The sequence below is a fragment of the Aspergillus nomiae genome (assembly GCF_001204775.2).
Source record: "Aspergillus nomiae NRRL 13137 chromosome Unknown contig00445, whole genome shotgun sequence".
NCBI classification, from domain to species: domain Eukaryota; kingdom Fungi; phylum Ascomycota; class Eurotiomycetes; order Eurotiales; family Aspergillaceae; genus Aspergillus; species Aspergillus nomiae.
Window position 1 is genome coordinate 2,079 of NW_015378500.1, and position 23,894 is coordinate 25,972.

The following is a 23,894-nucleotide window of genomic DNA, read 5'->3' on the forward strand; positions in this document are numbered from 1 at the left end:
TACTTTTGCAACGTATACAGTATCATGGTACGTAATAATTACCTCCAAAGTATATCTTCTATCTCTTGCCAACAACCTCAACTTGGAAGAAGTAAGAGAAAAGAACGCATTAGGATGGAAGCGATATATTTCTTTACATATCAAGATGTATGGATGCCAATTGGGCAATAGGACAATAGAAAAGAAGAAATGGAAAAAGAAACTGGACCAGAACTCGGATTGGATTTTGATATGTTACAAGATTTCGATAGGTTACCAGCAAAGAAAGAAACGATGTCGGCGGTCAATTGCCCGAGCGAGATATCGCGCTTCTCCATGATGTATGAGAAAGATAGTAGTAGTAGCAGCAGTGCTACTACTACTACAACGACGTTCGTAGGACGTACAACAACCGTAGATGCTACCTTACCTACTTAAGCATAGGAGCGAAATAACCTGGAACACTGGTGATCCGAAGTCACATTCAACTGAAGAACTTTTCAAAACAAGTCGATCTTCAGACAACACCCGCCGCCGAAAAAAACGAAATTCATCAAGAATAATTATAAAAAAGAAAGAAGAAAAAAAAAAAAAGGTTTCGGGAAGTTGTCCTTGATAGGGAAGCCATGCGCAAGGTAGGAGAAAATACTAGTAGGAACGCGAGAAAATGCAAGGCTCCAGTCTTGGAAAGGTTCTCCTCTGGGCAAAGCCAGATGGATGCATGTTGATTGGCGTTTTAACTGGGCCGTACCCCGCGCAAGCGGAACCCAGACAACATCCACTGCCGGTGAAGGATGAGAGGTCAACAGTCTCCTGGCTGTCTCCTGGCTGTCTCCTGGTTGGTGTTAAAGCTTGATAACTCCTGTTGAGGCCATGGCTGCGAATATCTTGATATTAAATCATCCCTATTCTTATTTTTTTTGATTTGATTTTATAAAAAGGAAGAAAAAATTGCAGATTTACAAAATAAAACAAGATCACAATTAATTTTATCATTTCGACGTGATAATTACTCAATCGTCCCACGGTAGAGGCATTATACTGAACAAATAGTTCCAATCATGCGATATGAGCACCACGGTGGGTCATGGAAGTCAATAAATGTGGTGGATTAATAACTGATATCAATATGGAATACGGAGTACAGGTCAGTATTTCCCGTTGGCAAATCCATAGATTCCATACACGCGCGGGATAATCTCAAAATACCTGACAAGGCTTTTTTTCCACAGACGGAGTCGAGTGAGTTCTGTTTTCCGAAGCGTTATCGGAGATTATAATTTACTACACCTGGGGGCCGGCTAAAGACTCCAGTTGCCCACAAGGCACTCGGTTCTTAATTTTACTATCCTAATCAAATTACAGATTAGAGCTCCTTTGGTTCCCCAGACGGATGGGGTAATACTTATTATACTACCAGTACTATCCGACTGTCCCTCAATAAGCCGTAAGGTGTTTCGGATGCTGGCCGATAACCATAGGTTGATGGACGCCTGTCGATCTGGTTTAAAACACCCCTTTTACTCCGTACACTGGCTTCATTTTAGTGCAAGGTAATCCACATGCATCTGCTATGTCTTCGGGAAACCAATGAACAATGGCATTTCTGATATCACTCTGGAATAGTGAAAAGCAAAGCAATGACAGCTGACAAAGAAAGCCCTAAGATCACGAAATCAGCAGCAGGACGTCGGCTATCTGACCTACCATGTAGAATGAGATAATGGCGTTGGGGTGGTTGCGCTTGTAATACACCTGTATTATTTACAGGCCCACATTGACAACACAGCAAAGCTCGTCCACCCCTCAGAATATTATTTTTTTTCTTTCTTTTTTGGCCCTAGCATGGGACATGATATGCACATGAAAGGGGCTAAGTTGCAGTTCCGGGTATGATGTAGTATGTCCGTTGTTTGTTGATGGTTGACAGTTGCAGTGGATGCCCTGCCATCGAATTTTCTTATTTTCCCTTCTAAACTTTTTTATTGTCCGCAATATGGCTACTGCAACTAGTCCTAACTGCGCATATTGCAATGCTTAGGACAGATTGTCAGTGCCTTAAGTACTGTATTAGTACAACAGATAGGCTATGGTGTTATCGCGTCCGTGTCCAGGCTACTTTGGTGCTTTCCCCACGTGGAAGGGAGCTGTAGATAGCAGCTGTATTTGGTCTGTAGCGTCTACCTCGCTCGGTGTAGACCATTTTCCAATGTCGAGTATTTTTAAACGGATATCCATACAAATGGCAGCCATAGGGATTCCTGACTCCAGAATAGGTGCCATCCACTCTGTACTGCTACTTACTTACGGAGTCGGCAGTCAGTAAAGCATGACATTCATTTTTATCACGTAATTGGTTAAGGAGATAAAATATACACTGAATAATACCATGTACGGCGGACTCATTATTTTGCGCTTTTTTTTTATTATTCATTCAATCCTTTTTGCCCCCTTTTTCCGACTGCAACACTACAAAATCAAATTTAATAACTGGCAGCTGACATGATCCAATAAAGGCGGGGGAGTAAATAAATATTCCATTGGACGCGAGAGTCAACATAATCTCCATTCTCGCACAGTGTATGAAAAAAAAAAGTCAAAAATACAAATAAAAAAAACAGGTTGAATGGAACTGTATATTAACTGCGAAATTGTTCCAACATTTTACCGAGGAATGGTGTTTTGTACGGGGGACCGCGTGCCAGCCTTCAGATATTGTTTAGGGTACCCCAAAGGCCAGACAACACCGCCTTTGCGGTTCACACCTCCGACTTTAGTTCTGTGGAGTATATGGTTTGGTATGGGACCATGGTTATGGTTATTATTGTAATTATTTTAAGAAAGGCCTTTGAGTTAGGAGCGGGAGTCAAAGTCAAAAATTCGACGATGAATATGAACCAGTGAGGGTGCCGACAAAATTGATTAAATCTGGGACGAGATTGACACCTAGCCTACTAGACTGCATTCTATGGTACGTGGTAAAAAGTACTGATGTAGGTACAGAGCACTCCGTACAGACCATCTATACTGCTCTGCCAAACTCGCACTGCAGTAGTCCTCGGCAAATACTTTTCCGACGGTTGCACTCAATCCACATCCACCAGCAGTTACGGGCGATAATCGAAATACGTCCATTGCAACAAGAGCTTGAAGGTAAGGGAAAATAAAATAAAATATCATCAAAATAAAAACAGCAATGGCAACTATTTCACCCTGGAACAGGTCTCTCGGAATCAATTTAGTCAAAGCGGAGTCCTCCGTGTTGCATCTTCTTACCGAGAGGGTCACTGGGGATCAAGATTCGTCCATAGGAGTTAGGACATCGCCGAATAATTGGCCCACAAGTGGGATACCGGAAAGTTTGTCTCACCCGCCCAAGGATTGCTCCATAAAACAGTCAAGATAAACGCGCTGAGAGGCTTCTCCCTCGAACACGACTAAGTACTGTACAGAGTACCTATATGTGCAGATGGCATCATTGCATCGCATTTCAATCACTAATCGTAATATTCATCACGCACAGACAGACCAGTCCTTGGTTATATGGCTCGCAGCCGCATACCTAAAAGATATATGTAACTAATTCTGATATGCTAAGAATTTGTCAGCACTACTCTGTAATACCTCTGAAAGGAAAATCATTCGGGAGGTGCCAGACCTCGAAGAAATGGACCCGCCAAGAAATATCTTGATGGTTAATTCTCGGACCAAGCACCGACCCCCCCACGGAGAACCAAAAGAAGACAAATGCGGTGGAGCTTTCAAGAGACCCGGACCTAGCACTCGACTTGGACAATAATCATCCAACGTTTGCGTGAACCGCAGGAACTGCACTGCAGCAGCATATCATCATCTTAGGGCTCACAGCATTCTGACGTCGACTGTCGAGATGTTACATGTTCCATGCATGTTCTACGGCAGCTCTAAGCGTTAACTCAAGCTGCCCAGACACCTGAGGTGTCTAGGTACGCGAGGCGCGGTGTTGGTCGGTGTCATTTCTTATTACGTTAGTCCCACAGGAACCGCCAATTACCGTCACTTTGCGATTCTAACCAGCGGAATTCCCGACTTCCGCGCATTGAACTAATTTTTCTAGGTTGGCTACTAACCGAAGGAGGCAAGAGTGAACCGGCCCCCTTAACTATTCGGGCCACTACCAATTGACTTTGGGATAGCACTAGCCATATTTGGAATGGAACCGTATCCCTAAATCTGCATATGCCTCGGCGCTTGTAACTTGATATTGCGCTACGGTAATTGCGCTACTGTAATTACCGACGACTGACAGAACATCCATCTAGGAATTACCAACCTGTCCAAGACCAGTGATAGACATACAACAAGGCTGTTCAGACGATGATAAGGAGGATATTAATAGGGGTGTTCCAATCGAGATGTTTCGCAACGGCAACTATCATTGGACACCTTTCCGCTACTAGTGTTTTGATATCCCATAATTCCGAGGAGATTCATCTAACGTGCATGAATCTATGGCATAGCTCAATGTAAACACAACAGCTTGATTGACCCACCAGATAGTACCAACGGCCTGTCTCGTTCCGCTCGACAGCTTACGGAGTACGGCGAGAGAGATAGGCTTTGCGACTAGCCTATCCTGTCAGGATTGACCTTCCCGAGTGGGTAAAGAACAGATATCGCGCCATTTCATAATCATGAATGGACATGTATGAGACTGACTCAGGTACTGACATGAGGGTTTTCCATGGTCCGATGAGAAAGAACGGGGAGAGTTCCAATAATTCACACTGAGTCGGCAAATGACTCCTGCCAAATGTAGAATACCTTCCTGATGGACCTCATATCAACGCTTCTTGACCCCTTTTCCGGCGTCCTTCTCCGATGTTTACCTTTCGACTCGGAGCACGTCGCGTGAAAGCGTGATAATAACTTCTCCACAAAAACAGCCGCTACGAAAGCATATGATCATCTCGGCTACACTACGGAGTTCAGTAAACGACTCCGTACTAACTCCCCACAGTTGAGCCTCCAATCCCCAGAAGGATGATCAGAGCTCTTTTGCTCTATGTGGTATCGCTAAGAGATCGGCAAGTGCTCCTGGTCCTTTATACGGAATTGTGGATGGCATTATACGGAACCACGGGTGGCTGTTCCGAAGCGTCGTGGAGCTTTAGCTCGATCGTTTGGCTAATCCTCGGAAAAAATAGCGTCGTGCACACTCCAGCTTCTTTACCCTTAAGATCCGATAGAATGGGCAGTCGATGCCTCGAACAATCGTATGGCTCAACTGATCCGTGACTGATCACAAAGTCACATTTCCAGCTTCCTGGGTATCCTACAATGGATCACTTAGATCAGACGTCTGTTGATCAAAAAGCTTTTTAGAGACGGAAAATTAACTTCCGTCAAATGCGAAATCGTGCTGGAATTCTCCGGTATACAAGTACATGCGGGGAAATATATAAAAAAGAATACGGCTTCGAGAGCCCCCAGCAATGTCACCGAGATCAATATGTCCTGATTCTCGACGCATTTATAGCCCGAATAACGCTTATTATATCATTCTTCGCACCAGCATCATTAGAGCCAGCGTCCGATGATGCGCTTCATATCCCATCTCGTGCTTACTGCCAGTGCTTCCCTATCCGTAGCCCTTCCTTCGGCATTGCCATCGCAAGGATTTGACTGGGATTCTATTCAGTACTTGTCCGTGTCTTGAGCTTATCCTATACACATCAAAGGAAGGCTCTCAACTGACTACAGACCTCCAGGCTCGCCTTCGGTGACTCATATACATACGTCCAGGGAACAGAAGGGCATCAGAACTATAGTTTCATCGGGGATCAACTGAATCTCGAATACAATGCTCAAACTCTGCTGACCAACAAGATTGTGCAAAATCAGGTTCGTAGTCAATATTTCTTGCGCATCCAATGCCGCTGAATGCTGATACCCATCACCGGCAGACCGCGACAGCAGAAGGTGGCCCTAACTGGGTTGAGTTCCTAACAGGTTGTGGCTTAGAAGAAGGGTTAACTTCCCCATTAAGCTGTACAAGACAACTGTGGGATTTTGCTTTCGCAGGAGCAGACATCTCCGTGGAATAGTATGCGAATGTTTTGCTATTGCTTCCATTGCTCGCGACATGGCTAACGTTCATTTTGCCCAGCACCCCCCTGCACCATAATTTCACCGTCTCACTTGTCAACCAAGTCGCGCAATATAGAGCATACGGTCACCCAGTTCTCAAAAATATAGTGGAACCTTCGAGGGCGCTGGTTGCCATTTGGATCGGCATCAACGATATCAATGACAGCGCCAAATATGCTGTCCATTTTCCCACATTCTACGATGAGCTTATGGATACCCTTTTCGCCTCTGTCCGGGTCCTTCATTCCTTAGGATATCGCTCTTACCTTTTTATGAATCTCCCACCGTTAGACAGGACACCAAGCAACCAGAAGACGGCCAGCCCAAGTCCCAATGCGACCCAGGTGGCATGGTTCAATGAGGCATTGGCACAACATGCATTTAACTTCGATAAACAGTACCCTGAGACTAATGTAGTGCTTTTCGATGCACATTCGGTTCTAAACGATATGATGGACCAGCCAGCGCAGTATGGGATTACAAACACGACTAGCTTCTGCCCCGGCTATGATCAACCGGATATAGAATGGAACTATCAAGCTTATGGCTGCCCAACGCCTCTGGACAGATATTTTTGGTTTAATTCTGGGCATTTGACTAGCCATGTGCACAAGCTACTCGCCAAAGCTCTAGAACGCCGATTGGAATAAAGCGGATATAAAAATGATGAGATGAGATTGAGACCAAAGTAAGAAAAACCAAGTGAAAGCAGCAAGAAAAATGTAGGAAAGCAGGAGAGATGCAAGCGTATGGTAAGAAGAAGTCTGTTTATGTATCCTGGCGATGGGTATGTCGCTTTATGAATGAAAATTAGCAAATCAATACTATAAGAGGGCTCCTTATACAATAACATCTGAAGCTAATATGGCATTATATGTTTATTGTTAACAAGAGTCCTTGACACTGGTGTCGAATAAGAGAACGCTTCCTTTGCCTAAAATATAGGCATTGCCTTTAACCGAGCTGTAATTCTACTCCGGAGCATAGCTGTCATTAGCATATATATCCCTCCATTCACCGCGTTTATTTTATCTTGGTTGTGACCGGCTTTCTAGGATGTTTGATAGAGTAGAACTTACCAGTGAAGAGGGTCATAGTGCAGTTTTCGAAGTTCAACAAAAGGAGAGTATCGTAATGCTGGAGGTAGTTCAGGTTTCTCCTGCCCATACCAGTAGGCAACTAAACGCGAAGAATCAGCATTCCAGCCGTAACCATGGATGCTGTGGGAAAAGACCATCAGTTCTGGTGTATCTTGAGATTGGGGTATAAGACTTACGATTCAATGCTTCGTAGCTTTTCCTTTACTCTGTTTTCTATTGCCAGTTTGAAGATCTCCAGAGCAAGCTCATCACCGACGTGGCGGTCTTCAAATGCTTGGGGTACAAAGCACTGAATCGTGACCATCACGTTTGCGTATCCCCTTTCGTCTCGCGACACTGCTAACAATTTAAGTAAGACAGTAAGATGATCATTGCATATATCAATGCTGGTGAGGAGCCTGTTTTGCCAAGCCTCCTCCTCGGATGAGGGTTTTGAGCATGACTCCAGTAAAGGCATTTTCTCCGTAGACAGGTATGTCGCTCAAGCTATGGATCGGGCTCGAAAGCTGGGATGGGCCCCCATGGTTTATAATCTGTCGTTATAGAATGCTGGCCCACGTCGAGTAAACAAGTATAGCGCAATCCACTGAAAGACATCTGTCGATGCATTCAGCATGATGAGATGAAAGAAGTTTGTGTCTTTTTGTGGCACCTGCCCTACAGCCACCTGGCTATGTTAGTTGCTGTAAAGAAAGAAAATAATCACACAGATGTTCGTCTTTGTATGAAACAAGGGTATGAAGCCCTAGTGTTTTATTATGCATGTTAGGTGTTTTCCATTCTTAAATTGACCGCTTTCATCACCAGCCCTCTCAAGTCTTTCAACCCGAGATTCAACCCCACCCAGAAAGCAAAAGCTATCCGTAAATCTCGATCCATGCAGTTGGGGTACTCTGGGGCGTCTTCATACGTCTTCAAATCGACATGTCCGAGCGCCGAGTGCGCGGTACCAGCTACAAACACATTTGAGAGAACATGGTCTTCAAGAGAACTTGAAGAGCACACGCCGGCTGTTTCGCCTGGATAGACAGTCTGGACATGCATATCTTCCGGGATCATTATATATATAATGCTCTATTGGTACATAAGCCATCCGATGTCCAGTGATATTGATTCTATATATAGTAAACAGCTTACTGTTACTTTCGCAATATTCGTTGGCAAGTAAGCAACTACCTCCTTTCCAGGAACCTTGCCACTATACCAGGGACAAATCTCCCACAATGTCATACACATCTAGCTGAGCATTTCCGGGGAACTTGTTGGCTGACTGCTCCTTTCCCATGGCCACTAGGCCGATGGACCCTACATTATCAGAACCAGCGTTCATGATTTAGGATCTTGGTAGGTTTTTTGAATTATTCCAGTGAGTTCGGTGTATAGCTGAAAACAACTTTGAGATTTCCAGAGCTGGTCTTGGTTGTCCCTAGGGGATCTGAAGCATCTTTGGGGGAATATCCTCGGGGAAATGCTTTTTGGGGAAACGATTCTGGGGAATATCTCCGCAGATTGAAGTAAGCTTAGAAATGTTCTCGGAGAACATATAGACGTCATTGTAGACGCCCGACACAACTATAGAACTATAAAGCTACAGATCTGACGATAAATTGGGGAGGAATAAGTCACCAAACACAGCTCTGAGAGAAAAAATGCCAACCAACACCATCACCCTAATTATCTCTCCTACCATGTCGGCCTCCGCGATCACCGCGTAGGCAACGGCCCCCACCGCATCCGATCACTCGGCCTAATACCTACCCTTGAAGAACAGGGCCTCCAAATCCGCATCCATGAAATCCCCAGCGTAGACAACTTCGAAGGCGAGATCGGCCGAAGCTTCGAAATCCTCCGCCGGATTTCGGTCGCTGTCACAGAAGCCGTGGACAGCAACGCCTTTCCGTTGATTCTGGCGGGAAATTGCATGTCCAGCGCGGCCGTGGCCTGTGGCTTGAAAATTCAGGATCTATCTTTCATTTACTTCGATGCCCATGATGACCTGGACTCGCCAGATGTCAATGAAAATGGGTACTTTGATGCGATGGGCCTGTCGATGCTACGTGGTGAATCTTGGAAGACGTTAATGGGGACCGTGCCGAATTACGAACCGTTTAGCTACGAGGGCCGGTTTCTGTACTGTGGACTGCGGGACCAGTCTGATGTGCAGCGGCAGCGGGTCATTGATGCCGGTATGAAGGCTGTCTGGGGTGAGACGTCGAGGAAGGTTGACTTTGCGGGTGAGTTGAAGTCGCAGCTGGAGGAGAGGTCGTATGGGTCTGCTCTCGTGCATCTGGATCTAGACGTTCTGGATGAGTCTTACGGGAAAGTCAATGACTATCCGTCGCCGGGAGGTTTGATGGAGGAGGATTTGGTGGCTTGTATGGATCTGGTGCCGAGATCATCTGAGCCTAGATCTTTGACGGTGTGTTCATTTGATCCGGATGCTGGGGATGGGGATAAGATTGCCAGAATTGGGGTCCGGGCGATTAGAGCTTTTGTGGAGGCTTTGCTAGAGACGGGGGTTCTGATTAGGAGTTAAGATGGATTGTATGTAACAGGATAAGTGTCTTCGTTATAGTTCAACAGAGGAGATATGCCCCGTTAAAGCGAAACTCAAAATACTCCATCAACTAAATGGAGTCTTGAAGAGTTCTTTGGTTTAGGATCATGACTACTAGACATTTGTCCTGCTCAGATTGCTAACTTCTAGGCTACTAGCTGGTATAGGGCAATGATATGGAACTAACCGCTAGCGGTAATGGAAAAACCACTTAACGGCGATTGGGCGGTGAGCGCGTGTATCTCGCGTTCCGTTTACGCGTTGTCTCCGCGACGCCCGCCTTTGAACCACTAAACCCTTTCTCTAATCCACACCGCGGTAATCTCTGCGGAAATCAATTGAATCCACGAGAAAAGGTGGTTAATGGACGCCAATCCTTAGGGACCTTCTATTTGTGGCGCCATGGCATCTGCCCGAGCTAAGTTGGCGGAGTTGCGTGCTCTGCGCGCTTCTGGAAAGAAACGTATATCGACATATGAGGTTGAAGAGCAGGATGATATCTATGAGGAGGTCGACGACGAAGGCTATAAGAAGATTATCCGCAACCGGCTCGACGAGGACGATTTCGTTGTTGACGATAATGGCGAAGGATATGCCGATGACGGTCGAGAGGTCTGGAACGAACGGACGGCGGACTACTATGACAGCGAGAGTGACGATGGCGAATTACCTGCCAATAGCAAGGCTGCTAAAAGGAAACGTGAGGAGGAGAAGCAGAGAAAAGAGAAAATTAATAACGGCATATCCAAGTATTTCAACAAGGGGAGCGGCGCATCTGCCCCGAAGCCGAAGGTGAGTGCGACATTGCAATACTCTGAAATCTATATCATGTCTAATATGTTTCGCCTAGCCGGTCGCCTCTGCCGAAGATGAAGCATTCATGGCTGATCTCCTCGGCGAAGTTGATACCAACGTTGTCTCGAATCATGTCCCAACACAAAATGTGATCAAGTCTGAAACTCGACGTAAAGTTCGGATCCTTTCACCTCCTTTGTCCCACCGACCACGTCCGCAGAAGAAAGAGACGAAAGACGAGAACAGCGACCCGGTGTCACCAATTGGCCAGAAGCCGGACCTGGACCTGGATAACGATGACGGGCCTCTTCCGGTGGCAGACGATGACATTTTAATGAGCGACCCCATGCCGTCGTCTCCCGTCAGTAAGGCTGTTGAAAGGAAATCGGCCGTTGCGGTAAAAGCGGAGGATTCTGACGAAGAAGACAATGATTTGATGGAAATCGCAGAAGCCAATGGGCAACACGAGGCCAAGACGACGAGCGTCAACATGGCCGGGCGCCGGCCACCACCCAAGATCAAAAACGAAGCCTATTCCACCCCTGCAAATTCTTCCCCGGTGAAGTCGATGCCAGACGTTGCGAATGCATCATGGAATGATGTGAGGAACAAGTTGAATGTCCTCAGTAGCCCAGCATCGGAAACGCGGACGTTCGGAAAACTACGTGCGCAAGATGTTGTGGAGGAAGACGGAAGCCTGCGCATGTTCTGGATAGATTTCACCGAAGCTAATGGCAGTCTCTGCTTATTCGGAAAGGTTAAAAATAAGCAGACTGGAAACTACGCGAGTGCATTCGTTAAGGTCGACAATATTTTACGAAAGCTCTATTTCCTCCCACGGGAGTATAGGCATAAGCATGGCCGGGATACGGACGAAGAAGTGGATATGGAAGACGTCTACAATGAAGTTGACGGCATGATGTCGAGACTCAAGGTTGGGATGCATAAGATCAAGCCGTGCACAAGAAAGTATGCCTTTGAGATGCCCGGCATTCCGAAGGAAGCCGAATATTTGAAGTTGCTATACCCGTATGATAAGCCTGCTTTGCCTATGGATCTCAAGGGAGAGACATTCTCTCATGTCTTCGGCACCAACACCTCCTTGTTTGAGCAGTTTGTTCTTTGGAAGAACATCATGGGACCCTGTTGGCTCAGGTTTGAAGGAGCAGACTTCTCTGCTGTTAACAACGCGTCATGGTGCAAGTTCGAATGCCAAGTCTCTAAACCAGCACTTATTTCGCCAGTTCCAGACTCTGAGAACTTAGAGGCACCTCCTCTCACTTTGATGAGTCTTGCCTTCAGGACGCAATTGAACGTGAAAGAAAACAAACAGGAGATACTAATCGCAAGCGCTCGAGTGTACGAGAATGTTTCTCTTACGGACACAACTCCTCCTGAGAAGCTTCCTTGCAAGACTTTCACGGTGATGCGACCTGTGGGTTCATCATACCCCATGCATTTCGAAACTGAAACCAAGAAGCAACGAGGCACATATATCTTAGAAAGGAGCGAGCAATTCTTACTGAGTAAATTCTTGGCCTTGTTCGAGAAGATGGATCCTGATGTTTTGATGGGACATCAACTTCAAGAAGTTGACCTTAGCATCCTGCTCAACCGATTGAAGGAAAAGAAGACTCCTGGATGGCATCGATTGGGCCGGTTGAAGCGTGGAGATTGGCCCAAGAATTTCAACAGAGGCGGAGGTTTCTTCGCCGAGAGACATCTCATTGCGGGAAGATTGATGTGTGATGTGGCCAACGACATGGGCAAGGTGAGTTCCTCAACATTCGGGTAGTATTGGTGCTTGTACTGACAGGATATAGTCCCTCATGATGAAATGTCAATCGTGGAGTTTGACGGAGATGTCCAACCTTTATCTTGGACCAGGCAATGTACGGCAGGAACTGGATAGCGAAGCAGCATTGAAAACTTGGGCTACCACCAAAGATGGCCTAATGAACTTCGTGAACCATTGCGACACCGATACCTACTTCGTTGCCGCATTGGTACTGCGACTTCAAATGCTGCCTCTGACTAAGGTGCTTACCAATATTGCCGGTAATTCTTGGGCACGTACCCTTAGTGGTACACGAGCCGAGCGTAACGAGTACATTCTGCTCCATGAATTCCACCGGAATAAGTATATCTGCCCTGATAAGTACTCTGCCAAGCTACAGAAAGCGGAAGAGAAACTACAGGATGGCGATGACGATGATGCCACGGACAAGAAAAAGAAAGACAAGTACAAGGGTGGACTTGTTTTCGAACCCGAGAAAGGCCTCTACGATCGATTCGTTCTTGTGATGGACTTTAACAGTCTGTACCCGAGCATTATCCAAGAATACAACATCTGCTTCACGACGGTGGAACGGACTGCAACTGTAAGGGTCTTTGCTAAAAAGCTTTGTGCTAGTACAAACTGACATGATCTACAGGCCGAAAACGAGAATGAAGAGAAAGTCCCGGAAGTTCCTTCCTCGGATCAAGAACAGGGAATCCTCCCACGGCTTATTGCTACACTTGTCGGCCGTCGACGAGAGGTGAAAAAGTTAATGAAAGACAAACGCGCAACACCTGAACAGCTTGCGCTGTGGGACACGAAACAATTGGCTTTCAAGCTGACTGCTAACTCTATGTATGGATGCTTGGGTTACACTCAGAGTCGCTTCTACGCTCGTCCCCTGGCCATGCTCACCACGTTCAAGGGTCGTGAGATTTTAAGAAGCACAAAGGAACTGGCAGAATCGAAGCAGTTGAGAGTCATTTACGGTGATACCGACTCCGTCATGATCAACACAAACATGGATACACTAAGCGACGCCCTGAAGGTCGGAGAGGAATTCAAGAAGTCTGTGAATGAAAGATACCGGCTTTTGGAAATCGATATTGACAATATCTTCCGTCGACTGTTATTGCACGCCAAAAAGAAATATGCCGCAGTGAACATGACGGAGGTGGATGGCAAATATGTGGACAAGTTGGAAGTCAAGGGTTTGGATATGAAGAGGCGTGAATACTGCGCCCTGTCAAAGGAAGTGTCTCAGAGACTCCTGAATGAGGTTCTCTCCGGCGAAGACCAAGAGATCGTCCTCAATCGGGTCCATGACTATCTACGAGACTTAGCAGGCAAGATGCGAGAATTCGCTATCCCCGTCCAGAAATATGTGATTTACACTGTACGTTCATGTCCCCATAAGTTAAAGTGAGAGAGGCGCTAATGTTTCCGCAGAAACTCTCTAAACGGCCGGAAGAATATCCTAACAAGGAGACGATGCCGCCCGTTCAAGTGGCCCTCCGAGAGCTTTCCCGCGGCAAGTCAGTCCGGCCGAACGATGTCATCTCGTACATTGTGACAAATGGAGATTCCGAAACATCCTCCCTTGCCCCAGCAAAGCGCTCGTACACGCTTCAGGATGTGATGAAACCTGATTCAGGACTCAACCCCGATATTGAATTCTACCTCTTGAAGCAGATTTTCCCTCCCATTGAGCGTCTCTGTGCTCCGATTCCTGGAACTGATGCGGTTCGACTGGCCGAGTGCCTGGGCTTGGATGTCCGCAAGTATCAAATCAATACTTCTAGCGGTGGCAACCAGCAGAACACGGACATCTTCCCACTGGAGTCGCAAATTCCGGATTCTGTTCGCTTTGAGAATGCTGCCAGACTAACACTGACATGTCGGTTCTGTAAAGAGAAATCAGTCTTCGAAGGGCTTGCAGCATCATCCCATATGTGCAACGCCAATGGTCTTTTCTGTCCGAATGACGCTTGCCAGAAACAGTTCACTGTTTTGACGATCATCGCACAGCTAGAAAGCCAGATTCGGGCCCAAACCTCCAAGTACTACGAGGGATGGCTTGTGTGTGATGACTCCGCATGCGGTAACCGAACGCGGCAGATGAGTGTTTATGGCCATAGGTGCCTGGGTCCCCGGGGTCACGCTGAAGGCTGTCTTGGCCGGATGTCTTACGAATACTCGGAGAAGCAACTTTATAACCAGTTGCTGTACTTTGCTGGTCTCTGGGACGTGGATAAGGCGCGGGTCGCCGCAGAGAAGGAAGCCAGTGGGGAGAAGAAAGATAGTGTCGTTGCTCTTGCTTCGTTTAACCGCGCACGGTTTGAGACGGTCAAAGGCGTGGTGGACGCGTATTTGAAGAAGTGCGGGCGGCAATGGGTTGAGATGGATACTCTGTTCCGCTTTATGCTACCGTAGACTTGACGCATGGAATATTAATTGACTGGCATCTGTATATAGTCTGCATGTTTGGATGGTTCGGGTCTGTTCTTTCTTTCTATCACTGCGGATAGCGCAATTGGTTTTATGTTTGGGATGATGGGATGAGGTTTATAAATATCAATGATAAGTTCTGAAACGTCTGCCGTTCCTCACGAGCGCAAAGGCACGTAGTTTGATTCCAATATGAAGAATATCTTGCAGAATCGTTCTTTCGTATCGTATCTAATGGGGAGTTCTGTTGGTCAGGAATAAATTATATCGAATGCCCCACACCCCGCCAAATAACTTCTTTGCCGCACTTCCGCCGGCTGTTAAACCAGTTACTAAAAAAGGACGACTGGTCCAGGCACATATCACCTCTGTCCATCTCTATCGGTGGATACTTTGTGAAATCACTGTGCAAATCGCTAATCTGCCATCATGTCGGTGAAGCGTGTTTTGGTTATTGCAGGTTCTGACAGCTCAGGTGGCGCGTATGTTTCACTCAATCCGATCTCATGCATTGCAGCGATCTGTTTCCACTCCTCGAGGCGCAGCATACTAATGCATATTCAGTGGCCTGGAAGCAGACCAGCGGGTTCTAGCTGCGCATGGATGTTATGCGCTAACTGCGACCACTGGACTGACAGCCCAGAATACTCTGGGTGTACAGGATATCTTCGTTGTTCCGGCTGAATTTGTTAAGAAGCAAATCAATGCCGGTCTTGAAGATATTGGAGCGGATGCCGTGAAGCTTGGTAAACACTATCTTATTATTTTTATCTCATTGTAGGGTCTAGTCTGACCAATTCAAGGGATGCTTTCGTCCGCAGAGACAATTGATATTATTGCTGAAACGCTGGTGGCCCACCAAGTTCCGTCGGTGGTGTTGGATCCGGTAGCCCTTGTTCAAAACTGCCCGAGATACACTTAGCATCTAACATTACAGCAGGTGATGATCTCTACGAGTGGCTCTAAACTACTACCTGAAGAGGCCGTAGAAAAATTGCGGACGAAGCTTCTGCCACTGACGACCGTTCTTACTCCCAATATCCCCGAAGCGAAGCTGCTACTGAAGGACGCCGGTCTAGACGTATCTGAGCCAGAGGGTCTCTCAGACGTCCTTCAGTTAGTCAAGCAAGTCAAAGCTCTAGGCCCCAAAGCTGTTCTCCTCAAGGGCGGACATTTACCTCTCACCAAAGATCATAAAACTGCGCGCAACCAAGAAGAGGCTACCACCGTTATAGATGTGCTTTACGATGGAGAAGATGTAACACTCTTTGAGACAGACTTCTTATTATCTAAGAACACCCACGGCACCGGATGTTCTCTTGCGTCTTCGATTGCAGCCAACCTTGCCTTAGGCAAAGATCTGAAGCGAGCAGTGCATAGTGCTGTTCGGTTCGTCGAGGCGGGAATCAAAACCAGCTTTGACATTGGAAAGGGAAGTGGCCCAATTAACCACTTCCATTCGGTGTATACGCTGCCTTTTGCGCCGTACGTTGCTATCTTATTTCTGGGCAGCATGAAAAGTGAGGGTGCTAATTGACACATAAAGTGGTCGTTTCTTAGAATATGTCCTGGACCGCCCTGATATTCGCCCGGTATGGAAGAAGTTTACCGAACATGACTTTGTTTTGGGCATGGGCAGTGGTACGCTTCCCGTGGAGAAATTCAAGGAGTACCTAGTGCAGGATTATCTCTATCTGGTAGGACCAATGTACTCTTCATTCATCCTAAGGACTTTGTCTAACGAGGTGATATATAGGTCCAATTCGCTCGAAGTAATGCGCTAGCAGCCTACAAGGCTAAGAATATGGAATCCATTGCTGCAGTAAGTGAATCAGTTACTGTTGCTTCTCTTGCACAAGGCATCCAGCTGTTCGTGAGGGTTGACTTGGTTTGAACCATGATAGTCGGCACAGATCGTCCTACACATCCAACGCGAAACAGCGTTGCACTTAGACTACTGCGCCTCCTTCGGACTATCAAAACAAGAGATGGAAAGAACACCCGAAACTATCGGTATGTTAACAAATTAGTGCCATCACCTGTGTACTGCTGCTAACAAGTCGCCGTTGGGACAACAGCCTGTACTGCATACAGTAGATACATTCTTGATGTCGGTCAATCCGAGGACTGGCTCGCGTTGCAAATGGCTCTTGCGCCTTGTTTGATTGGATACGGAGCCATTGCCCAGAGACTGTACACGGACAAGGACACTCTTCGGCAGGGCAACCGATACTGGAAGTGGATTGAAAACTACGTTGCGGAGGACTACTCGGAGGCAGTCCGATTGGGATCTGGTAAGCGGCCCAGAGAGCCCTGAAATCACACCGTTCTCACCATGACGATGAGTTGCTGACTTGACTTTGCCGTAGAACTTCTTGAGAGACACATGCGCGAAGTTTCTCCGAGCCGAATGGAAGAGCTGATTAAGATCTTCATTCGGGCAACGGAGTTAGAGATCAGATTCTGGGACATGGGATTGGGTGCTCGATAAGAAAGAGAAGAAGGTCGAAGAAATAGATGCATAGTTACGAGGCAGGGTAGACAGATCCATAATACCCATTCAATTCCATTCAACACAATGAACTAAGTTCAGGTTTGGCTCAACTAGGTTTAGTTCGGGATGGCGAAAAAGACACGAGATCCAAACAATGCAAACAAGGCATACAATGCATACCCGCCAGTCACGGGAGGCGGTGAGGGGAACGACAAGCGGTGAATGGACGGTGTCGGCCAAAATCTGGCATTTTTGCCCATCTTTGCCATTCTCATTCCTTGGGTCGAGTCTCCTGCACTAATCCAATCGGGAAAGCGTCGCCTTCGCCTCTTTTTCGCCTTCGACTTTTTCTTCTCCTTCCCGCCCCATCGCGACTATTTTTTTTCTTCCTCCCCCATCTCCCTTATCTATCTCCCCTTCCTCCTCATCCTTGTTTTCCTTCTCTTGGACATTCTTTCGTCCTTTACCCTCGGTCTTTATTCTGGGAGAGACTATACAACATCCCCTTCCTTCATTTAACCCCATTCTTTTGAGTCTGTTGTTTTGTTCAGTTTTCTCATCTCACACCCGCCAATAAAAAAGACCGCATAATGTCTTACAACGGTGGCTATCAGCGCGACCAGCGCGACTCCTATCGGTAAGTGATTCTATCTAAAAAAGTTATCCCCTGTGAGACGATGTTGGAACCTTTCGTCGGTCAGTCCTGCGCGAGTGCTATAGTCACCGCAACTGTCTTTGCAGCCAAGTCGCAAGGCCTGATCTATGGCAACCCAACACATCCTCCTTTCCTTGGACTACTTCTTCGATACAGTGAATTGTGTGTGTGCTAACGTGGGCTTTTGTCATTCAGCTCCAGAAATGGTGGTGGTGGCGGCGGCGGATACTCGAATGGCGGCGGCTACTCCAACTCCAACTCCAACGGTTACTCTGGTGGTGGTGGTAGCGGTGGCTATGGAGGTGGTTACGGTGGCGGTAGCTACGGCGGTGGCTATGGCGGAAGAGGAGGTGGCGGCGGTGGTGGTGACCGGATGTCCAACCTCGGCGCTGGCTTGAAGAAGCAAGAATGGGGTATGTGTGATTTCTATGCAACGCGCTATCATCAGAATTATGATGCTAACATCTATCCTAGACTTGGATTCTTTACCCAAGTTTGAGAAGTCTTTCTACAAGGAGCACCCTGATGTCGCCAGCCGGTCTCAGCGCGATGTTGACGATTTCCGTAAGAAGTTTGAGATGTCTGTGCAAGGAAAAAACATTCCTCGTCCCGTCGAGACCTTTGACGAGGCTGGTTTCCCCCAATACGTGTTAAGCGAGGTTAAGGCTCAGGGTTTCGAACGCCCTACCGCAATTCAGTCTCAGGGATGGCCCATGGCTCTCTCTGGTCGTGATGTTGTTGGTATCGCCGAGACCGGTTCCGGAAAGACTCTGTCCTACTGTCTTCCTGCTATTGTCCACATCAACGCTCAGCCCCTTCTTGCTCCTGGTGACGGCCCTATTGTTCTCGTCCTCGCCCCTACCCGTGAATTGGCAGTCCAGATCCAGACCGAAATCACCAAGTTCGGAAAGTCCTCTCGCATTCGCAACACCTGTGTTTATGGTGGTGTCCCCAAGGGCCCCCAGATTCGTGACTTGAGCCGTGGTGTCGAAGTCTGCATTGCTACTCCTGGTCGTCTCATTGACATGCTCGAGGCCGGCCGCACCAACCTCCGCCGTGTCACTTATCTTGTTCTTGACGAGGCCGACCGCATGCTGGACATGGGTTTCGAGCCCCAGATCCGCAAGATCATCTCTCAGATTCGCCCTGACCGTCAGACTTGCATGTGGTCCGCCACATGGCCCAAGGAAGTTCGTCAGCTTGCTTCGGATTTCCTCAATGATTACATCCAAGTCAACATCGGTTCCATGGACTTGTCCGCTAACCACCGTATCACGCAAATCGTCGAGGTCGTGTCAGACTTTGAGAAGCGCGATAAGATGATCAAGCACCTTGAGAAGATTATGGAGAACCGCGGCAACAAGTGCCTCATTTTCACTGGAACTAAGCGTATCGCCGACGAAATCACTCGCTTCCTTCGTCAGGACGGATGGCCAGCACTTTGTATGTTTTGTCTTCCACCTACTTCCATCGAACACTTGGCTAACTCTTGGAACAGCTATTCACGGTGACAAGCAACAACAAGAAAGAGATTGGGTCTTGAACGAGTTCAAGACGGGCAAGAGCCCAATCATGGTGGCTACTGATGTGGCTTCCCGTGGTATCGGTATGATGAACTTGCGATTTACCCCCTTCCCCTCCCCCTTCCCCCTTCCTTCCTTGAAAGCACCCTCACCCGTATTGAGGTTGTGTGACCATGGCACGGTGCTTAACTCTCTTCCAACATGTGTTGGCGTATATGACTCGTCCAGGCTTTGTCGGGTCTCCTGAATTGGTTCTCATGCCAGGAGGACCTTGGACTCACAGTGCAGTGTAGCAGACGTATTATTTCTTCTGTTCTGATTCTCCATCTCTTCTCTGAACCTCGATGGTCGAGAGACGGGGTTTCTTCTTGTTCCGACATGATCAAGCTGCATTCCAAGGTTACTCTAGGACCGCGATTTTCACCAGCCCAGGGACCTAACCCGCAACGGATCTTGATTTGAAAAGTCCGAGAGAGAGTGATGCATCAAGTCTCACACGACTGATAAAGGGCTCATAGGCCACCTTGCTATTTTGACTAATGCTCTGTTTGCTAACATAAGTTTGTGTTTTGAAGATGTTCGCGACATTACTCATGTGCTGAACTATGACTACCCCAACAACTCGGAAGACTATGTTCACCGTATTGGTCGAACTGGTCGTGCCGGTGCCAAGGGTACCGCCATCACTTTCTTCACCACTGACAGTAAGTTCCCGGACGGGCTCTCCTCTCCTACGACTGGCAATGCTAACGTATCTCGCACCAGACTCTAAGCAGGCTCGTGACTTGGTCACTATCCTTACTGAGGCTAAGCAGCAGATTGACCCCCGTCTCGCCGAGATGGTTCGCTACAGCGGTGGCGGCGGCGGCGGCGGCCGTGGCGGCTATGGCCGCTGGGGTGGCCGTGGTGGTGGTCGTGGCCGTGGCGGCAACTACACTGCTTCCAATGCCGCTCCCCTTGGAGGCAACCGCCGTTGGTAAACTGCTCGTAAATGCCCAGTTCAGTCATTGAGCTTGTATTCCCATGTCGCATCGGTAGATCTTGCTTTCCCTCGCATTCGGTATCCATTGTAACTCTTTACGGGCGGCGTTCGTCGAAGTCACGATAGACTATTATGCGGTTTTTGTTTTCTTTCGCTTCTCCGTTTACAGGTTCTTTCGAACTCATGCGGATACGGGTTAATTCTGGTTTCGTTGCCCTTTACGTATCTTAAAAAAGTTGTGTATCTCCTAGCGCATATTGAGAAGAGCTGAGGTTAGATAGTCTAGTCTCATGCAATGTATTTATCTGCTTATGACTCGTCAAATATACGCTTGACTTGCGTTATCATTCTGTTCCTCGTATAGATACTCTTTTCTGCCGATTAACCCCACACCACACCCTCGGTCCTACTCTCCACTCAAAGCGATGGTTGCTTGCAACCTCGGCTATCCTGGAGTACAATATATTTCGCCCTTCTCAGAACCACCATACAAAGAGATCGAGCTATCCCATATGGTTGTCAAGCTCGGATCTGAATATCTACGTTGGTGTGAAGGTTCAAAGCAACCAGACAGCAATGAACAAGGTGGACAAGATTCTAGACCAGTTCACAGACCCCTTGACTGGGTCAGTGCATGGCGCCGTTTTCATCGCAATTGACAGTTCAGGTACCGTATTACTTGTGATTTACTACGGATTGCATCTTTTAGATCTGCCCTTCGTTGTACATATGACCATTCTGACGGCATATTAACAGGGAATGTCCTCTATCGCCGTGCTGCCGGCAAAGCGAACCTTGATGATGAAAGGGCACCTGCTTTGCAGATCGATTCTCTGTACTGGGTTGCTTCCATGACAAAGCTGGTGACCGCAGTGGCTGTGATGCAACTTGTGGAGCGAGGCATTGTATCACTTGAAGATGATGTCCGGGCAATAGTCCCCGAGCTCCGCGATATACAAATTCTAGAAGATATGAGGAACGGTGTGTGTGTATACTCTACTACATAGAATTACCCAACATTTACACTCAATCGCTGATATTATATTCCTAATCTGCAGACAAGGGGCTCTCGCCAGAGTTGAGCCAACCACATCTGAAGCCTCTTCAAGGAAAGATAACTCTCCGGTAAGCATCCACTATGAGAAGTGGTAATGACCGTACAGGCTTATGTTGGGACCCTTTATCTAACACATTCCATGTAGAAGTCTCATGTGTCATACAGCCGGCTTCGTGTATGACAGCTCATCGCCACTGCTGCAACAGTGGTCTAAATCCCAGGGTCGAACAGCATACACATTTTGTGGCAGCATGGCAAGTGCCTCTTACCGCTGTAACCCGAAGCAGTGTATAGCACCTCTAGCTAATACACCTGTAATCTATCCCAACAGGCTGGCTACCATCACCCGCTACTTTTCGAGCCCGACACCTCTTGGGGATATGGGGCTGGCTTAGATTGGGCTGGTCGAGTGGTAAGCCTTCCTATATCCCACTTTTTTCATTCGCTCAGATACTAACCATCCGTAGATTGAATGCGTGACAAATTCTACTCTGGAGGATTATATGCGGACGCATATCTGGTCTAAGCTTGGCGTCGTGTCGACAACCTTCCACCCAGAACTGTACCGCGAGACGCTTCCACCACAAATGGGAATGGGATATCGCGTGAGCGTCGGTCAGGGCGTCAAATCTCTGAAGTCGGGACCTGTCATCCTCAAACAGCCAGCGCAGGATGATCTTGGGGGCATAGGGCTCTTCAGCACGCCGATGGATTTTGTCAAGTTACTATCGGCGCTTCTGGGTGGTGGACACCCACTGCTCACTCGAGAGAGTGTCGATATTCTACTGCAGCCACAGCTCACCGATGCATCTCGTGAAGCAATGCCGAGACCTCTTGGAGCTCAGATGAGACGGGTGTTGGCAATCCAAGACGTTGGCGACACCCAACAGGCGGATCATTCTCTTGCTGGGACAATCGTCCTGAAGGATATTGCTGGTCGGAGGCGAGCTGGTACGGTCAACTGGAGTGGGCTACCAAATTTGCACTGGGTAAGTTTAAGTCAAGAAAGACTTTTCATCTTGAGCTTGGGATTAATTTGTTAACCATGTTTGATTGACTATATAGTGGATCGATCGGCAAACAGGTCTCGCAGCTACGTTATTCACGCAGGTCATGCCACCGGGAGATGCCGCTGTCACTAGCCTTCTTATTAATTTGGAAGAGAGTCTTTATGCAGCGTTGGAGGAGGGTGCTGCCCGTAAGGATGTTCCTGTGAAACTATAGCAAATAGGCATCTCTGACGATATTTTGGTCAGGATGCACTAATTTTTCTACCTTTTTTGTGTACATAGGATACGGTGCAAGTACTGAGAGACATACGTTGCTCCAAAGCTCTGACTAGGGCTCAATCTACTATGACCGTCCTGTAAATATAGTCTGCTGTATGGCGGACCAAACCAACCTGTTTTTCTTAACCACGCAGACCACTTTATTTCCACGTGGTACTATCAATGTACTCTAGACCTGAATTTCTCACAGTTCAAGCCATCTGCATGGGCTGTCTATTCACTCCCCTATAAACTCCGATGACTCCAGCCGCTGAACACGCCGGGACCCCTCAGCTTGTAAATTGTAGTCAAGGCCGTCAACTCCAAATGCGTTCAGAAGAATACGGGAGTCGCTATAGGATAATTTCTAACATAACCGTAAGAATTCCAAAACGAAGCCAATCCCATAAATCATCATCATTATTATATATAAGTTATTATAAGACTATACATCGCTGTACATCAAATCATGTCAAATAGTAATAATCGTATCGTATCCCATCTCCCGGCCCATCCCGAGTCCACACACACATCTTGGCGTCACATTTCACATAAGAAAAGATAAAAAAAGAACATGCAAGTCCCAGATCCCTTGCTTCTTGGTTTAGGCAAGGGAGGGACACTCGACAATATAGCTGCCGTACTGCTCATCGCCGGAAAGACAGGTCTTCACCTCGACTTGCTGGCGATTGACGCTGCAGGTGACGTCATTGTAAACAGCCACTGGGATTCGGTTAGTACACTGTACGAAAAAAGAAAACTAAAGGGGAAAAGAAAAGCGTGGCTGGAATAGCTTACCGGTACAGTTTGCCTGGTACTTGTACTCGAAGCTCACGGACTTGATGGTGGTAGGGCCGGGGAAGGTCTGGCACTGGTTGATGCGGTCGCCGTACACGCCCAGCTCGCCCTGGTTTAGGGCCGAGCAGCCGGATTCGCCGAAGAGCCGGAGCTGCACCAAGCGCGTGTTGCCGACGGGCGTAGGCGCTGCGGAGACGCCCATGCCCAGGGCGATGGTGGAGGCAAGGATGGTGGTGAAGAGCATTTTGAGGGTTGTTTTGTTTTGTGGTTGTTGTTGTTATTGTTGCTGCTGTTGTGTGGTGGATGTGTGAGGGTTCTTGTATGAGAGT

At 47.5% G+C, this 23,894-nt stretch overlaps 7 protein-coding genes across 7 annotated transcripts; 5 read left to right on the forward strand and 2 right to left on the reverse strand.

Moving 5' to 3' along the window:
- Positions 1-5,557: 5,557 nt before the first annotated feature.
- ANOM_010023 (SGNH/GDSL hydrolase family protein) lies at positions 5,558-6,758 on the forward strand (the record flags this gene model as incomplete). The annotated part of the gene is made up of 4 exons (XM_015555279.1): positions 5,558-5,664; positions 5,730-5,862; positions 5,925-6,064; positions 6,128-6,758. The coding sequence occupies 4 exons, from the start codon at positions 5,558-5,560 to the stop codon at positions 6,756-6,758; spliced, it is 1,011 nt and encodes a 336-aa protein (XP_015402388.1).
- A 425-nt stretch (positions 6,759-7,183) lies between these two features.
- Positions 7,184-7,665, reverse strand: ANOM_010024 (uncharacterized protein; the record flags this gene model as incomplete). The annotated part of the gene is made up of 2 exons (XM_015555280.1): positions 7,184-7,328; positions 7,385-7,665. 2 exons carry the CDS (start codon positions 7,663-7,665, stop codon positions 7,184-7,186), a joined length of 426 nt encoding a protein of 141 aa, XP_015402384.1.
- Positions 7,666-8,896: 1,231 nt separating this feature from the next.
- On the forward strand, positions 8,897-9,744 carry ANOM_010025 (arginase family protein; the record flags this gene model as incomplete). Its single annotated transcript, XM_015555281.1, has 2 exons — positions 8,897-8,919; positions 9,012-9,744. 2 exons carry the CDS (start codon positions 8,897-8,899, stop codon positions 9,742-9,744), a joined length of 756 nt encoding a protein of 251 aa, XP_015402385.1.
- Positions 9,745-10,167: 423 nt separating this feature from the next.
- ANOM_010026 (DNA-directed DNA polymerase alpha catalytic subunit POL1) lies at positions 10,168-14,976 on the forward strand (the record flags this gene model as incomplete). Its single annotated transcript, XM_015555282.1, has 5 exons — positions 10,168-10,557; positions 10,616-12,331; positions 12,384-12,941; positions 12,996-13,736; positions 13,790-14,976. The coding sequence occupies 5 exons, from the start codon at positions 10,168-10,170 to the stop codon at positions 14,771-14,773; spliced, it is 4,389 nt and encodes a 1,462-aa protein (XP_015402386.1). The 3' UTR covers positions 14,774-14,976.
- Positions 14,977-15,217: 241 nt separating this feature from the next.
- Positions 15,218-20,440, forward strand: ANOM_010027 (uncharacterized protein; the record flags this gene model as incomplete). Its single annotated transcript, XM_015555283.1, has 13 exons — positions 15,218-15,270; positions 15,353-15,534; positions 15,592-15,674; positions 15,729-16,273; positions 16,335-16,485; positions 16,545-16,610; positions 16,693-16,801; positions 16,867-17,082; positions 17,158-17,268; positions 18,412-19,380; positions 19,436-19,543; positions 20,036-20,164; positions 20,226-20,440. 13 exons carry the CDS (start codon positions 15,218-15,220, stop codon positions 20,438-20,440), a joined length of 2,937 nt encoding a protein of 978 aa, XP_015402387.1.
- Positions 20,441-21,018: 578 nt separating this feature from the next.
- Positions 21,019-22,723, forward strand: ANOM_010028 (serine hydrolase domain-containing protein; the record flags this gene model as incomplete). Its single annotated transcript, XM_015555284.1, has 7 exons — positions 21,019-21,109; positions 21,199-21,427; positions 21,501-21,567; positions 21,645-21,674; positions 21,831-21,911; positions 21,967-22,488; positions 22,565-22,723. The coding sequence occupies 7 exons, from the start codon at positions 21,019-21,021 to the stop codon at positions 22,721-22,723; spliced, it is 1,179 nt and encodes a 392-aa protein (XP_015402382.1).
- A 648-nt stretch (positions 22,724-23,371) lies between these two features.
- ANOM_010029 (uncharacterized protein) lies at positions 23,372-23,809 on the reverse strand (the record flags this gene model as incomplete). Its single annotated transcript, XM_015555285.1, has 2 exons — positions 23,372-23,490; positions 23,566-23,809. 2 exons carry the CDS (start codon positions 23,807-23,809, stop codon positions 23,372-23,374), a joined length of 363 nt encoding a protein of 120 aa, XP_015402383.1.
- Positions 23,810-23,894: the final 85 nt, after the last annotated feature.